Source organism: Coregonus lavaretus, assembly GCF_964263955.1.
Source record: "Coregonus lavaretus genome assembly, chromosome: 18".
Classification (NCBI taxonomy): Eukaryota; Metazoa; Chordata; class Actinopteri; order Salmoniformes; family Salmonidae; genus Coregonus; species Coregonus lavaretus.
This window is the reverse complement of record NC_140005.1, coordinates 34,246,523-34,263,621: the sequence shown is the minus strand read 5'-3', so window position 1 is coordinate 34,263,621 and position 17,099 is coordinate 34,246,523. Positions and strand designations below refer to the sequence as shown.

The 17,099-nt window shown below is 43.6% G+C and overlaps 1 protein-coding gene across 1 annotated transcript in view; it reads right to left on the bottom strand.

The window, feature by feature from the left end:
• Positions 1-3,558: 3,558 nt before the first annotated feature.
• The window catches only part of LOC311145850 (rho GTPase-activating protein 5-like), a 47,919-nt gene continuing 34,378 nt past the window's right edge, over positions 3,559-17,099 (bottom strand). The window contains exons 4-7 of the mRNA XM_084182186.1: positions 13,886-13,963; positions 12,423-12,554; positions 7,799-7,904; positions 3,559-5,891 (exon numbers count right to left, since the gene is read on the bottom strand). Coding sequence (XP_084038312.1) covers positions 5,564-5,891; positions 7,799-7,904; positions 12,423-12,554; positions 13,886-13,963 — 644 coding nt within the window. The 3' untranslated portion in view covers positions 3,559-5,563. The remainder of the gene's footprint in view (positions 5,892-7,798; positions 7,905-12,422; positions 12,555-13,885; positions 13,964-17,099) is intronic.

Sequence of the window (17,099 nt, the reverse complement as noted above, 5' to 3'; positions counted from 1 at the left end):
TGTTAGCTACGCTATCCTTACGAACCGCATAGCACATCACTACATCAGTAACGTTATGTACCGGTATGTTAGCTAGCTAGCTACCTAACGTTAGTTGGCTACTAAATACATCGAACTTGCCAGTATATTAACTATATGCTATCTAACTACCCAACTTCTATTGACTTGATTATTCACGTCATTCTTAGGTAAGTGGTATAGTCGTTGTGCGTTCTCAATGGATATTGTTAATTCGCTCTGGCCATCTACTCTGATTTCAGAACACTGGTCTGAGTGTGCCAGAGCGCAGAATAACTGATGAATTTACGAACACTCAACAACTGTTGAATATGGCTGTTGTCATTCAACGTCGGCAAAAAAAACTTAACTAAAGTGTTGCCAGCAGCTCAGTAACAGTCACCAACGCTCTGGATAACATGAAAACACCCTAACCAGCTCTGCTAGGGCGAGTAAAATGGTCAGAGTGAGGTGTTCTCTCATTTGTGTCTGTAAGTATCTAGCAAGCTAGCCAACGTTAGGCAGTTAGCTTGGGTGCTAGACTGCGGTTGTGTGGTCAGAACGCTCAAAGTCAGATCAACCCTACTCCTATGCCAGAGCATCCAGTGTGCGCTCTAAACACTCCGAGAGCGAAACGATCTGAATTTACGAACGCCCAGAGCGCACTCTGGCACTCCAGATTGAATTTACAAACACACCCGAAATCGTAAAATGTCTAGCTAGTAATTTGTTATGCTAACAAGCTAGCAATAGGTTGCATAGCAACAGCATACACTTCCGGTAGACAGTCGAAACGCTAGTATGCACTGAAAGGATACCGTTCGTTTACAGTATACTAAAATGAACTAACAGTATGTAGTGTATATACTCATTAAGTATGTAGTATACAGTATGTTAGTATGGGTATTCGAACACAGCTCGTGTGTTGTGATTATGAATGGCCAGATAGCTAGCGACACTAGCAGGTTTCCATTGACCCAGGTTTATTCGACAAAAGAAATGTCTCAACAAAAAATATTGTGTAATGGAAATGGCAGATAGGCTATAGGAGACATTTTCTAAAGATCGACAACACTTTTATCCATTCGATACGGGAAGATGTTTTTTGGTCTAACTTTCTTTATTGCAACAAATTATGATGGAAACTGTTTTTCAAATAAATGACGCTTGACTAATACTTTTGAAGGTATGCGGGGCACGTGACATCATCACGTAACTATAAACTCTACTCCATAATTATTTCAAAATGCCTATGTCTTACTAAATAAAACATGTCAACTGTAAAAAATAATGTTTCTTTGCAGGACAAGGATTGTCCTGACTTTCAAGAATGGCTGAATTGCTTCGCCTTGCTTTTCTGGTTGGCTGGAAAGTTTCACCATCCAATTATTTCAGATCTACAGGAGTGCACTTTTCACCATGGCACGACCTTGGCACATGATAATTATAAATATTATTAGAATATGTCAAATATTAGTCAATTATTGCATTATATCCACGCTGGCTTTCGCGGGCTACCTGAGACATTAAACAGATGGGTTGGAGGGCATACAGGCTGGTTAGGCAAGGGTTATGGTTAAGGTTAGGGCTAGGGTTTAGGGTAGGGACATCCCAAGGATCCAGATAGCACTAATCTTGGTAAAAGAAACGTCCCTTTTTCAGGACCCTGTCTTTCAAAGATAATTCGTAAAAATCAAAATAACTTCACAGATCTTCATTGTAAAGGGTTTAAATACTGTTTCCCATGCTTGTTCAATGAACCATAAACAATTAATGAACATGCACCTGTGGAACGGTCGTTAAGACACTAACAGCTTACAGATGGTAGGCAATTAAGGTCACAGTTATGAAAACTTAGGACACTAAAGAGGCCTTTCTACTGACTCTGAAAAACACCAAAACAAAGATGCCCAGGGTCCCTGCTCATCTGAGTGAACTTGCCTTAGGCATGCTGCAAGGAGGCATGAGGACTGCAGATGTGGCCAGGGCAATAAATTGCAATGTCCGTACTGTGAGACGCCTAAGACAGCGCTACAGGGAGACAGGACGGACAGCTGATCGTCCTCGCAGTGGCAGACCACATGTAACAACACCTGTACAGGATCGACTTTGTCTCACCAGGGGTGATGGTCGGATTCGCGTTTATCGTCGAAGGAATGAGCGTTACACCGAGGCCTGTACTCTGGAGCGGGATCGATTTGGAGGTGGAGGGTCCGTCATAGTTTGGGGTGGTGTGTCACAGCATCATCGGACTGAGCTTGTTGTCATTGCAGGCAATCTCAACGCTGTGCGTTACAGGGAAGACATCCTCCTTCCTCATGTGGTACCCTTCCTGCAGGCTCATCCTGACATGACCCTCCAGCATGACAATGCCACCAGCCATACTGCTCGTTCTGTGCATGATTTCCTGCAAGACAGGAATGTCAGTGTTCTGCCATGGCCAGCGAAGAGCCCGGATCTCAATCCCATTGAGCACGTCTGGGACCTGTTGGATCGGAGGGTGAGGGCTAGGGCCATTCCCCCCACAAATGTCCGGGAACTTGCAGGTGCCTTGGTGGAAGAGTGGGGTAACATCTCACAGCAAGAACTGGCAAATCTGGTGGTCCATGAGGAGTAGATGCACTGCAGTACTTAATGCAGCTGATGGCCACACCAGATACTGACTGTTACTGTTACTTTTGATTTTGACCCCCCCTTTGTTCAGGGACACATTATTCCATTTCTGTTAGTCAGATGTCTGTGGAACTTGTTCAGTTTATGTCTCAGTTGTTGAATCTTATGTTCATACAAATATTTACAAATGTTAAGTTTGCTGAAAATAAACGCAGTTGACAGTGAGAGGACGTTTTTTTGTTGTTGCTGAGTTTATCTCCAGATGTGGTCTTCAGCAGCAGCAGGCCATGTGTCTCCAACAGCAACCTCTCTCTCTAAAAAAATAAATATGTATATAGCCTACCTATTACCTAACATAAATATCTGGCTGACTGATCTCCGACTTATGTAAATAAGGAAATTACCTTTCCATACAGTGACCCGATTACCTGACAGAAAGACATAGATTGTGCATGTTGCTGCTATGTATTAACTTTTTTGTGATCATTCTATTGAAATACAGACATTTAAATAATGATACATCTCAGATAATCAATCAGTCAAACATTATTTGATTATAAAATACATATTTTTATGTTGCTGCTAGGACGTTTCCCCAACAGGTGGCGTACTTTCATCACTTCTCACCTGAGGAGACGTGTGACCAGGACATCAAATGAATTAGGCTGAATCAGCTGAACTCAATACTCACTCTACTGCAGATCCTGCTTTGAATTTCAAACAGATATCAGCTTGAAGAATGAGTGAATACGACTCCAGTCATGTCACATGAAATGTTGATTGTGTTGCATTGCTCTTCAACTACCCTATATGACCTTCATACTATAGCATGTCAGTCCAACACTGACCAAACCCTGTAATAATATTCCCATCTGTATTAGAAACATGAGAGCATATTTCAACACCATTTTGACTTAAAATTAAACCAAACTATTTCGATTTTTTTTTCTCTCAAAATCATTTATTTACTATAATACATAGCAGATGTTAAAATCTTAAGAGTTTGTACACTGGCTTGAATGAGGCAGATCTTATGAACAAATAAAGTTGCGTTTTATTGAAACTACACAAAAGGTATATTCTACCTAGCAGCTGCTTCACACTTCTTTTCCCCATCCCTTCTCCCCCAACCCCAGATCTGGAGTGTCTCTAGAGAAAAATAACAATAATAATAGGGTGCATCTGAAATGGCACCCTATTCCCTATATAGTGCACTTCTTTTGACCAGGGTCCATAGGGCTCTGGTGAAAAGTAGTGCACTATGTAGGGAATAGTGTGCCATTTCAGTCACAGGCTTAGTCTTGAAGATGTCTTCTAATCTGTCAATCTGTTTCACTCCATCACAACAAGACTTACACTTTTCCTTTCCAGAACTTTCTAAGCAGCATCTTTTACTTACAGCAAAACAAAATGCAGTACCATCTACAAAGAAGCAATGAGTCTGTATTCATAAAATGAAGGGAATTAAGTACACAGTCAATTAATCTAACCCAAAATTTTAGTTTATAATACCACAAAGAAATCAGATTATAGTAGGTTTTACAAGATTATACAGAATTTCAGTACCCCATGGTATTTTGCTATATCAGCAATCTTATCTGCTGATAAATATATATACTTATATATACTTTCCCCCTTCTATTTAAGGGAAACAATTAGACATATAACCAAAATATGATATTAAGAATTGACATCTTGCATGACAAAAATAATGAATGAACAATAGATACAATTTGACCCATTTTCAATGTTCCCTCAATCAAGTTAGATAAAAAATATCTGAATGAAAGCGGTTAATCTTGAGTTGTAAATTCAGTCTTTTTTTCTTTTTTAATCGTTCATCATCATCATTTTTAAGTGACAAAAAAACATGCACATTTTGTTCAACAAACAGAAGAACAACACAAACGTCTCTTATCGGTGGGTAGCACCACCACCGAGACTTTTAATCAATTAAACAAAAAAATAACGTAGAAAATAACAGAACAAGAAAGAGACCCCAGGCTGCTTTGTAATGCATTTGTTTCAGAGTTAACGCAGAGATGTGCTATTAGGGTTTTAGTAGTGGGATGCTCCCTTCATAAGCTTCAGGAATTGCATGAGTTCTGCTCCAATAGGAGATAGAGAGGAGGCCAGGCAGTCTGTCCGCCTGTCTGTCTGTTATGTCCCAGCCTGGTGCAGTACAGCATCAGTGACACCGTCAGTCTTTCACGTAGAGTCCCTTACGAGGCATTGAGAGCCGGGAGTGAGACAAAGACCACAGCACCAGCCTGCTAAAAAAAAATCATACTGCTAAAAAAACAAGAATCCATCATCATCATCATGGCCAAATCATAAAATAAGTTATGAGCAGAATGTCTACGCTGGTAGAAGCATTATAACAGCTTGTGCATCATGTAATGTCAAGTTCACTTGAATGAATTAAGGGTTTTTGAGAGTCAGTCTTTCTTTGAAATTAACAAAAACAAAAAAACAACTATCATAAATATATTTTCCTCATATTTTGCAAGGTGTAGAGTTTAACAAATCATTTTTGCGTCGCATGTTTGTGCCCCCCTCCTGGAGGCATACAGCGTCTTCATTAAGGTATGTGTTCATCGCGAGAGTAAGGGGTGGACAGTCTCAATCCTCAATGTCAGGTCTGTCTGAAACACAGTAAAGGTACGGCACTGAAAGAACAAAAATGCTATTTTTAGCTAGATCAGTCAGTTACCCCTGAATCCAGTCAGTCAAAGGGGAGCAGAGAACAAAGTTGATAATGTAGTAATGTTGTTGTTTTGTAGTCAGAGGGACACCATAGAGAGGGGGGAAGGGAGGACACATCACCCCATGCAACCCCACCAGGCAGCACCACTCCCAGCCAAGCGTACTCCCTACCCCACCTGGGTCCTCCGATCCTGGGGCTCAGGGCCTGCCTGGGGCTCGGGGCCTGGGCTCTGGAGCTCTGGGGGGTCTATATGAGTGGGTCAGGCTGCAGGGACATACTGTGCTGGATCTGTTGGGGCTGGAGAGGAGGGGGCAGCTGCAGGGGCAGCAGGGCCTCCACCATGCTGTGACAGTGGTGGGGTGGTGGGGTGCTCTCGGTGCTGGAGCTCTCCTGGATGTCTCCGCCATAGAAGAAGTAGTGGCTCTGCTGGATGAAGGACTCGATGACCGACTGGTTGAGCTTGGTGGTGGAGAGGGTGTCCTTGTTCTCAAAGTCGGGACGCATCAGCGTGGGCCAGAAGCAGATAGATAGATTGTCTGCCGTCATCAGCGTGGTCTTACTCTGCTGGCTCACCCTGGGGAAACACAATTTAATTGATTTATTCCAACCTTACTTATGTTGTACTTTATTTAGACATATACAGAATTAGAGTGGGATACAGAGAAGTGAACCCTGGTCTCCAGAACAGTATATACATTATATTTACAAAAGTATGTGGACACACCTTCAAATTAGTGGATTCGGCTATTTCAGTCCCACCCGTTGCTGATAGGTATATAAAATCGAGCACATAGCCATGCAATTTCCAACATTGGCAGTAGAATGGCCTTAGTGAAGAGCCCAGTGACTTTCAATGTGGCACCGTCATAGGATGCCACCTTTCCAACAAGTCAGTACGTCAAATTTCTGCCCTGCTAGAGCTGCCCCGGTCAACTGTAAGTGCTGTTGTTGTAAAGTGGAAACGTCTAGGAGCAAAAATGTCTCAGCCATGAAGTGGTAGGCCACACAAGCTCACGGAACGGGACCACTGAGTGCTGAAGCGCGTAGCGCATAAAAATTGTCTGTCCTTGGTTGCAACACTCACTACCTAGTTCCAAACTGCCTATGGAAGCAACGTCAGCACAAGAAATGTTCATCGGGAGCTTCATGAAATGGGTTTCCATGGCCGAGCAGCCGCACACAAGCCTAAGATCACCATGCACAATGCCAAGTGTCGGCTGGAGGGGTGTAAAGCTCGCCACCATTGGACTCTGGAGCAGTGGAAACGCGTTCTCTGGAGTGATGAATCACGCTTCACAAATCTGGGTTTGGCGGATGCCAGGAGAACGCTACCTGCCCCAATGCATAGTGCCAACTGTAAATTTAGGTGGAGGAGGAATAATGGTCTGGGGCTGTTTTTCATGGTTCGGGCTAGACCCCTTAGTTCCAGTGAAGGGAAATCTTAACGCTACAGCATACAATGACATTCTAGACGATTCTGTGCTTACAACTTTGTGGCAACAGTTTGGGGAAGGCCCTTTCCTGTTTCAGCATGACAATGCCCCTGTGCACAAAGCGAGGTCCATATAGAAATGGTTTGTTGATATCGGTGTGGAAGAACTTGTCTGGCCTGCCCAGAGCCCTGACCTCAACCCCATCGAACACCTTTGGGATGAATTGGAACGTCGACAGCGAGCCAGGCCTAATCGCCCAACATCAGTGCCCGACCTCACTAATGCTCTTACATTTACATTTGAGTCATTTAGCAGACTTGTGGCTGAATGGAAGCAAGTCCCCACAGCAATGTTCCTAGTGGAAAGCCTTCCCAGAAGAGATGAAGGCTGTTATAGCAGCAAAGGGGGGACCAACTCCATATTAATGCCCATGATTTTGGAATGATTTAGTCATTTTAGCAGACGCTCTTATCCAGAGCGACTTACAGTTAGTGAGTGCATATATTTTTATTTTATTTTTCATACTGGCCCCCCGTGGGAATCGAACCCACAACCCTGGCGTTGCAAACACCATGCTCTACCAACTGAGCTACATCCCTGCCGGCCATTCCCTCCCCTACCCTGGACGACGCTGGGCCAATTGTGCGCCGCTCCATGGGTCTCCCGGTCGCGGCCGGCTACGACAGAGCCTGGATTCGAACCAGGATCTCTAGTGGCACAGCTAGCACTACGATGCAGTCCCTTAGACCACTGCGCCACTCGGGAGATGTTCGATGAGCAGGTGTCCACATACTTTTGGTCATGTAGTGTATCACAACGGAAAACAGAAATAAGTTCAGGTAGTATCTCTCCGTTTCAAACAAAATTCTCCCTACTGAACACGACCCAGTCCAACTACATGACTGTATGACATGGTTGTTTCTATGATTACTGTAACGTAACCAACACCATATATATTTTACAGCTTACTTCAGATTCCACCAAGTATCAGTCAGTTGAAGGCAGCTTGAGACTATTTCTGATCCTGTTTCACAGTGTTGTCTCTTACCTGTTCAGATGAGTGATGACGTATTTAAACACCTCGTAGTTCACAGCAGGGAACTTCCTCACTATTTCTTTCAGCACTTTAAGTCTTTCTATATGGTCCACAATTTCTGAAAGGAGGAGGAGAACAGAGTTAGCTTTTGACTATTTCTTTCCCGTGGGAGAAGAAGGAAAAGGAAAAGAACAAAGGCGACGGGGCTGCCAATGACCACCCACACAACAAACACTAAAACACTAGCTAGGGCCTTAAGCAGATACAGCACCCCTAGCAGATACAGCACTGTCGGTATCATCCGGGGGCACAATGGCTCTTAGTGATTTTCTTGTCACTATCTGTTTAATAATAACAGCACTATCTTAGATGAGTAGGCCTAACTCCATGTAATATTGCCAAGTAATAAGAGACATAGGGACAAACCATGCATTAGCATATCAACCCTTTCAAAAAGCATTTATCATAACATCATCTAATATTAGACCTTTCAGATATACAGTACCAGTCAAAAGTTTGGACACACCTACTCATTCAAGGGTTTTTCTTTATTTGTACTATTTTCTACATTGTAGAATAATAGTGAAGACATTAAAACTATGAAATAACACATATGGAATCATGTAGCCACCCTTTGCCTTGATGACAGCTTTACACACTCTTGGCATTCTCTGTACCTTATCAGAGCCTGTCAAAAACTCAGGACTGTTGTTGAGGTCACCTGGCTGAGACTACTAAGCTAATTCATATTGTCATAACTAGGGATGCAAACTTCGGTCAATTTTGCTGCCAACTAACCGACTCTCATTAACCGGTCAACAAACGGTTACATTTTTTCCAAACAGTAAAATGAGGTGACCAACAGAAAATACTTTGCATGCATACAAAGAACGGTCATTTTTCATTACGAGCTTAATGAACAATAGCAAGCCTATCGTCTTACAGTCAAAATGATATAGACTATTTTTGAACATGCAGCTGCTGTAATGAAGCAGCTAATAAAACTTAATTTTCTAAAATTTGCCAAAATGCAATTCGCAGGAAAACACAGTTCTAAACTACGCACCTAATGCAAGCGGCTCCATCTGACAGAGATGAAAATCTCAGGGAGAAACCAAAAAGAGGGGGATCTAATAGCAACTAGGATGGGTTGCTAATATGACTAGGATGGTGCCTTTGGCTTCTGGACAACGAAATAGAGTTTAAATAAAAACCAATAGAACAGGAGAGAAATGCTGGTTAATGGCATGAGGAAGTTTTAAAACAAGAATTGCCTCCACATTTCTATGGTAGGATTTTGACTAGGCTACTTTGAAGCAAGGTAAGACATTCCTCATTATTTGAAGTAAAGTTCAGGTTTCAAACAATTATACTGCCTCAAGCTCACATTGTAAAGTGGTGGGTGACGCGCTGATAGCCTGCCTACCGCACTCGAATGGCGAATGGGAAGCGCGCTTTAACTACGAGTTGAGATTGAGAAATAAAAATATTAGCTATTTTTAATCATGGCCATCAATACAGTTCTTAACACGCAATTGCATTTAGAACTGTTATTTGTTGCGCAATGACTGGGCTTATAAAAGCACGTTTCACTCCAGTACCAGCTGCTCCCGCGCTGTCTGACAGCTGATAGGCCATTCCGCTCCTCAAACTCTCTATGCTGTGTGTGTGACGACTAATGAAAATACACACGAGCCAAATTAATACCACCAAATTATGCAAATTAACCTATAGACTGAAAAGCATGACCAGTCAAATGTATTTTCGGCGGTTAGCCGTTAAGATCCCTAAGTCAGAAAGTCACGAAAGGAATATAAGTGTGTGTGCTACTTGCCCCAGAGCTGAGCGTGGTGCACCAAGGCTGGCCTGGACTGAGACTGAGGCTGCATAACAAATGGCACCCTATTCTCTATACAGTGCTACTACTACCCTATGGTCCTGGTCAAAAGTAGTACACTACATAGAGGAAAGGGTGCTATTTGGCACGCACCCTGAGACTTGGAGGTCCTCCAAACACCTCCACATTACGCTGCTTGCACAATTATCAGAGGGAAACGCTCAGTTCTGCAGAGCTGCTCCAACCTCTGAGAGACAAGCTCCATGTCTCTCTCTCTCTCCTTCTCTCTCCCCCCTCATTGAAACCAACCAATGGCCTCTCTCTCTCCTCCCCCCCCTCTCTCTCCTCTCCCCTGGAGGGAGGTAGGGAGGGAGGGGACCTATTTCTGGGACATTAATCTGTAGCAGTGAGACAGACAGTGAGGAAGGAGGCTGCTGGGTTGGTTTCAACAGTGATCAGTAATACATTACTGCAGTCAGTTCCAGGATCAGATGACTCAAGCAAGGATGATATCGTACTGTGTCCCAAATATGTGCGTCCCAAAAAGCACCCTATGTAAGTAGTGCACTATATAGGGACTATGGTGCCATTTGGGACGCACCCAGAGACAACCAGGCAGGGGGAAAATAATGCAGATGCATGAAAATCTGTTGGCATCCTTGGGCAGGAATTCGTCTTTCAGGAAGACGGCTGTGAGCTGAGTGTGATGTGACTTAAAGGTGTGAATTATAACTGGGGTTGGAATATTAATTCAGGCTTGTAGTTCTACAGCAGAAACACTGAGAGAAGTGTGTATACATACATTCAGAGAGAAGGAGAGAGGTTTGTACTGACAGCAAAGGGCGAGTATCTCAGCAGCATCTCTTTGTTATTTATCTCTTGCTTTCCTTCCAGCTGACTTTATGAGAGGAGAAGGTGACTGGATGGTACTAAGGGAGACAGTATGAGGGGCATGGAGGAAACTACACCCACTACCCAACTACTGCTTCAAGAGGCACAGACCTGCCCTGGCACCAGTTTTGCACCTTGATCATTTTGCAAACGAGACCAAATCAACATCTAATGCCTCCTCAACCAAAATGTTCAACTGAAGCCAAAAGCTATTAGACGGGAGAGGAGGGGACAGAGCTAATCCTAATATATATTTTGAGTGTACAAAACATTAGGAACATCTTCCTAATATTGAGTTGCACCCCCTTTTGCCCCCAGAACAGCCTCAGTTCGTCGGGGCATGGACTCTACAAGTTGTCGAAAGCGTTCCACAGGGATGCTGGCCCACGTTGACTCCAATGCTTCCCACAGTTGTGTCAACTTGGCTGGTAGTGGATCTCTACTCCGAATAACTCGTTCCATCTCATCCCACAGATGCTCAATTGGATTGAGATCTGGTGACTGGGCAGGCCACTACAGTAAGCTGAATTCACTGTTATGTTCATGGAACCATTCCTGGACAATCCTAGCCTTGTGCATGGGGCATTATCCTGCTGAAAAAATCTATTTACAGATGGATACACTGCTGCAAAGAAGGGATACACCTAATTGTCAATGTTGTTCAGATATCCTGTGGCATTTAAACATTGCTCTACTTTTATCAAGGGGCCCAATGTGTGCCATGAAAACACACCCCACATGCGGCATGATGGATCCATGTACTCGTGGTTTTCTCCATACCCTAGTCCTCCCATCAGTGTGAAACAGCAGGAACTAGGATTCATCTGACCAGGCAATGTTTTTCCAATTCTCCAGTGTCCAGTGTTTTCGTTCCTTAGCCCACTGCAACTGCAGTTTCTAGTTTTTTGCTGAAAGTAGTGGAACCCTGTAAGGTCGTCGGCTGCCATACCCCATTCGTGTCAATGTACGACGAGTTGTGCATTCTTTTATGAGTCATTGGGCACCAATGTTGTACTGGACTGTCAGTTGACCAACTGTAGCCCGTCTGTTGCTCTGCACAATTCGTGGCAGCCTCCTTTTCTTTCATCAATGACCCGTTTTCAACCACTGGCCTTCCGCTGTCTCCTCCCCTTCATGTACACTGATTGAAGTGGATTTAACAAGTGACATCAATAAGGGATCATAGCTTTCACCTGGATTCACCTGGTCAGTCTATGTCATGGAAAGAGTAGGTTTTGTACACTCAGTGTATAATGGTAGGAGAAACACTGCCTGAATCGTAATATAAAGCATACAAGCCAAGGGGTAATACTAAGATTCTTTCACATCTGCTTGTAGTTATAAACTGTGGAATTTGCACCATCACCCTTCCTGGCAAACATCCAACATCATGAATCTTGGCTACATTCTGCGAGCTAAAGTACACTTGAGGTTCAAAAACAGAACAGGCTGCACCTGAAATGTGACTGTAAAATAAACGACACAAAAATGAACTGAGCAGGAGAAAGGAAAAACTCTAGAGAGAGAGGAGAGAGTCAGACAGACAGAGAGAGAGAGAGAACTGGCTGACCTCGTCTTCTCTAGCTGCTGGGTGTGATTTTAGGGGAGGGCTGAGGCACTGGGTGTCAACCCTCTCCACAGCTGTTAGTTACTGAGTTAGGACAATGGCCTCTACAGACCAGACATGGGTTGATATACGATTTGTTTTCTTTCAATAGCATTTGATTTAGCCTGCCTGAGAGTGCCAGATGGGCAGGGTTTGCACTGCCACTTTTGGGAGTATTGAATTAGGCAAGCTCAACCAAGCGTAGCTAAAAGCATTTGAAAGAAACAAAATACTATCTGAACCCAGGTCAGCTCTCCAGACTGACAGACAGAGCATGTGTAACAGTACAGTAGAGTACTCACTGGCTGCCTCCACCAGCTCCGGGTGCAGGATGTAGGGGATGAGAGGATCAGGAAGGTCAGCGAAGAAGGCCTTCAGAGCCCCCGCCACAGCATTCACAGCCACGTCCATCACTATCAGGTCCACACTGTGGTCTGCAGGGGGACAGAGAGAGGGACAGGGTTTGATTGGTGAGTGGGAGAAAGTTAACAGTACTCACAAAGCATCTTTGGGTTTTAGAAAAACACTATAAAAATCATATGTATTAATACTATTATTATTATTAGAGAGAGAGGGAGCGAGCGAGAGAAGGAGAGCGGGGGAGAGTAAGAGAGAGTGGGGGAGGGAGAGGAAGGGAGAGGGGGGGGGTGAGAGAAGAAGAGAGTGGTGAGAGGAGGAAGAGGCTGAGAGAGAGAGAGAGCTAGTGAGGGCAGGACAGGGCCTAAGGTGAACTGACAGCTGTCAGAGTAGATCTCTCTCCCAGAGAGCAGAAAGGGCAAGAGAGGGAGAAAAATGCACTTAATTCACAAATTCCTGTGGTGGAAAGAGAGAAGAGAAGGAGAGAGAGAAAGAGCGAGAGAGGAAGAAGAAGAGCGGGAGGAAGAGAGGGAGGAAGGAGGACTAATGGTTCCGGGCCAGCAGGCAGATTGATGCCCATAGTGTCTCTTTTGGGCAAACTGTGTCTCTTGGATAGGAAGTCATTTGGCCACTCAGTGGAAGGAAGATTGCTTCCACCCAGCCCCATTGCACTGCTCGATGGCTCAGATTGACTGGTATTGGATTTGAAAGATAGATGAAAACAAAAGGGGAAAATGGTCTTACAATGGGGCTACAGACGGGAGAAACTAAATCTATGGCCATCGTTCCCCTCAGGGAAATACAACCAACCAGTTGTGCAGTAATTCAATTCCAGGCAAGAAATAAAAATCCAATTCATTGATTGCTTGTGTAAGTCAATTTGACCCAGTCCGGGCATATATAGACAATATTTATTGCACTACACCAGTATTTTTCAAGCAAGAAAGGAAGGAGGGAGCAGAAGGATCTCTATGCAGCAGAGTGGTGACTATATCAATATCTATTCTAAATCATATTATGTGACATACCATCCCTCCCTCATTGGCAGGTTAATACAATCAGCCTTCCCCTGCATGTTTTAAGACTCCCATTGATTCAGAGTAATTCACTCAAATACTGTACCTAGTCCAGCTCTTTCATGGACAAACATTCATAATATTTGTGGCTGAATTTAAACAATTAGGAGGGAAATTTAAAGAGTCCTTGGGAACAGTCATTATTGTTTTTCTCAACCAATCACTTTCCCCCTGACATCTTAATGAACCAGTGTGATTTAAACTTGTTTTCAGTTTAGAAATAAGAGCTTTTAAAGACAATAAGGAAAAAAGTGAGCTTTTAAAGAGAAAATAATGTTCTAAGAGCAGTTGACAGTTAAAAAAGTGAGTTGACAGTTGCGGACGTGTTTTACCTTGATCAAACTGCTTCTGAATATTGTCTTGATCAGTCTTGTTTCCACTCACGCGATACAGGCCCTCTGTAGTAAGTCCTGGAATACAAAAGAAGAGATATTTAGAGATATTATGAAGTACAGTCAGTGTGAACAAAAAAACTGCCTACTAGTTGACCTGCTATCAACACAGTTTGATTTCCACTCTGAAAAGGGTAGGAGAAGTCTAAAGCAGTTTTCCCTCCAGCAGTGATTTCAGATCAGAGAAAAATTTAAATGCAGACACAGCCACAGTGACATTAAGCATAGCTGAGCCGTCTTACACACACGCACACACGCACACACACACACACACACACACACACACACACGTTGACAGAGAGGAAGGGATAGACAGAGTTAAAGCTTGTGGATCCTGAGGCCATGCTTTGGGGAGGCAGCACCAAGTAGCCTAATCAGTTGGATGGTTGACAGTCACACCAGCTGATGAGGACAGCACTTGGGGAGCATCTAATCAGCTGCATAATGTAAGCTCTGTGGGTGTATGTGTGTGTGTATGTGTGTGTGTAAGCAGTAAATGTGCGCTCTGTCTGTGCTCGCTGCAATGACAAACTACATTGGGTGTGACCCTGCAGCACATACACTGAGCAGCAGCACTGAGGCAGTTTATACTATAGCTACGTGCACACACACACACACACACACACACACACACACACACACACACACACACACACACACACACACACACACACACACAGTGTGGGCCTATATAATCCTGAGATGCTGTAACATGTCAGAGCAGATCCTTTCTTACAGCACTCAGGGTGAGACTGATGTGATGACACACTGTGTTCATATAATACTGTAACACAGGAGTACAGGTGCAGAGGAACAGGTAGGAGCTGAATTTCTTGCTCACCGGATGCCAGATAAATGGCAGGTGGCAATCCAGGTGAATCACACACTGCACAGGAAGAACTAGGCTCCATCCCAAATAACTCCCTAGTCCCTATATAGTGCACCAGAACCCATAGTTCCATTTGAGACACAGCCCTAGCTTAGTTATGACATTAACAGCTGCATCTTATTGAAAGTATACATTTCCTTTCCCAATCAGTCCTTGTGCAATTTGTTTGAGTGTGTGTGTGTCTGGCCAGCGGTGTAAGGCCCCTCCTGACACTGTCAGCAGAATGTGAGCTCACAGGCAGGCGCATGAACACAAGCGTGCTACACACACACATATGCGTATACACACACACACACACACACACACACACACACACACACACAGAAAACACTGCACAAGAGCAGCACTGAGGAAATGTCCATGGCATGATAAGATAGAGATAAGAGCTTCCATTTTACAGAGCGTAACACTGACTCCCACTTAATGCTGTCATTCTTGACTTATGCTCTTATTTCCTCTAACCACTAGTTCATTTGAAGCCAGTTAAGATATGTTTCCTGTAACCACCATTAGAAGCCATTTCAAAGCCACTCAATGTAAGTTAGGGTCTTTTCTGAGAGGCGACCGAAGGCATGCTAAGACAACGCTAAGCTAAATACCACAGTCTAATGATTTTCTCTGCATACAGTGCCTTCAGAAGGTATTCACACCCCTTGACTTTTTCCACATTTTGTTATGTTAACATTACAGCCTGAATTAAAAATCAAATCAAATCAAATTTTATTTGTCACATACACATGTTTAGCATGGATTACATTTAGATTTTCTGTCACTGGCCTACACACAATACCCCATAATGTCAACGTAGAATTACAGTACCAGTCAAAGGTTTGGACACACCTACTCATTCAAGGGTTTTAATTTATTTTTTACTCTTTCGACATTGTAGAATAATAGTGAAGACATCAAAACTATGAAACAACACATATGGAATCATGTAGTAACCAGAAGTGTTAAACAAATCAAAATATATTTTATATTTGAGATTCTTCAAAGTAGCCACCCTTTGCCTTGGCATTCTCTCAGCCAGCTTCATGAGGAATGCTTTTCCAACAGTCATGAAGGAGTTCCCACATATGCTGAGCACTTGTTGGCTGCTTTTCCTTCACTCTGCGGTCCAACTCATCCCAAACCATCTCAATTGGGTTGAGGTTGGGTGATTGTGGAGGCCAGGTCATCTGATGCAGCACTCCATCACTCTCCTTCTTGGTCAAATAGCCCTTACACAGCCTGGAGGTGTGTTTTGGGTCATTGTCCTGTTGAAAAACAAATGATAGTCCCACTAAGCGCAAACCAGATGGGACTAACTGTAAGTCGCTCAAAATAAGAGCATCTGCTAAATGACTAAAATGTCAAATGGCGTATCGCTGCAGAATGCTGTGGTAGCCATGCTGGTTAAGTGTGCCTTGAATTATAAATAAATCACAGACAGTGTCACCAGCAAAGCACCCCCACACCATAACACCTCCTCCTCCATGCTTCATGGTGGGAACCACACATCCGTTCACCTACTCTGCGTCTCACAAAGACACAGCGGTTGGAACCAAAAATCGCACATTTGGACTCATCAGACCAAAGGACAGATTTGCACCGGTCTAATGTCCATTGCTCGTGTTTCTTGGCCCAAGCAAGTCTCTTCTTCTTATTGGTGTCCTTTAGTAGTGGTTTCTTTGCAGCAATTCGACCATGAAGGCCTGATTCACGCAGTCTCCTCTGAACAGTTGATGTTGAGATGTGTCTGTTACTTGAACTCTGTGAAGCATTTATTTGGGCTGCAATCTGAGGTGCAGTTAACTCTAATGAACTTATCCTCTGCAACAGAGGTAACTCTGCGTCTTCCTTTCCTGTGGCGGTCCTCATGAGAGCCAGTTTCATCACAGTGCTTGATGGGTTTTGCGACTGCACTTGAAGAAACTTTCAAAGTTCTTGAAATTTTCCGGAACTGACTGACCTTCATGTCTTAAAGTGATGATGGACTGTCGTTTCTCTTTGCTTATTTGAGCTGTTCTTGCCATAATATGGATTTGGTCTATTACCAAATAGGGCTATCTTCTGTATACCACCCCTACCTTGTCAAAATACAACTGATTGGCTCAAACGCATTAAGAAGGGAATAAATTGCAGAAATTAACTTTTAACAAGGCACACCTGTTAATTGAAATGCATTCCAGGTGACTACCTCATGAAGCTGGTTGAGAGAATGCCAAGAGTGTGCAAAGCTGTCATCAAGGCAAAGGGTGGCTACTTTGAAGAATCTCAAATATA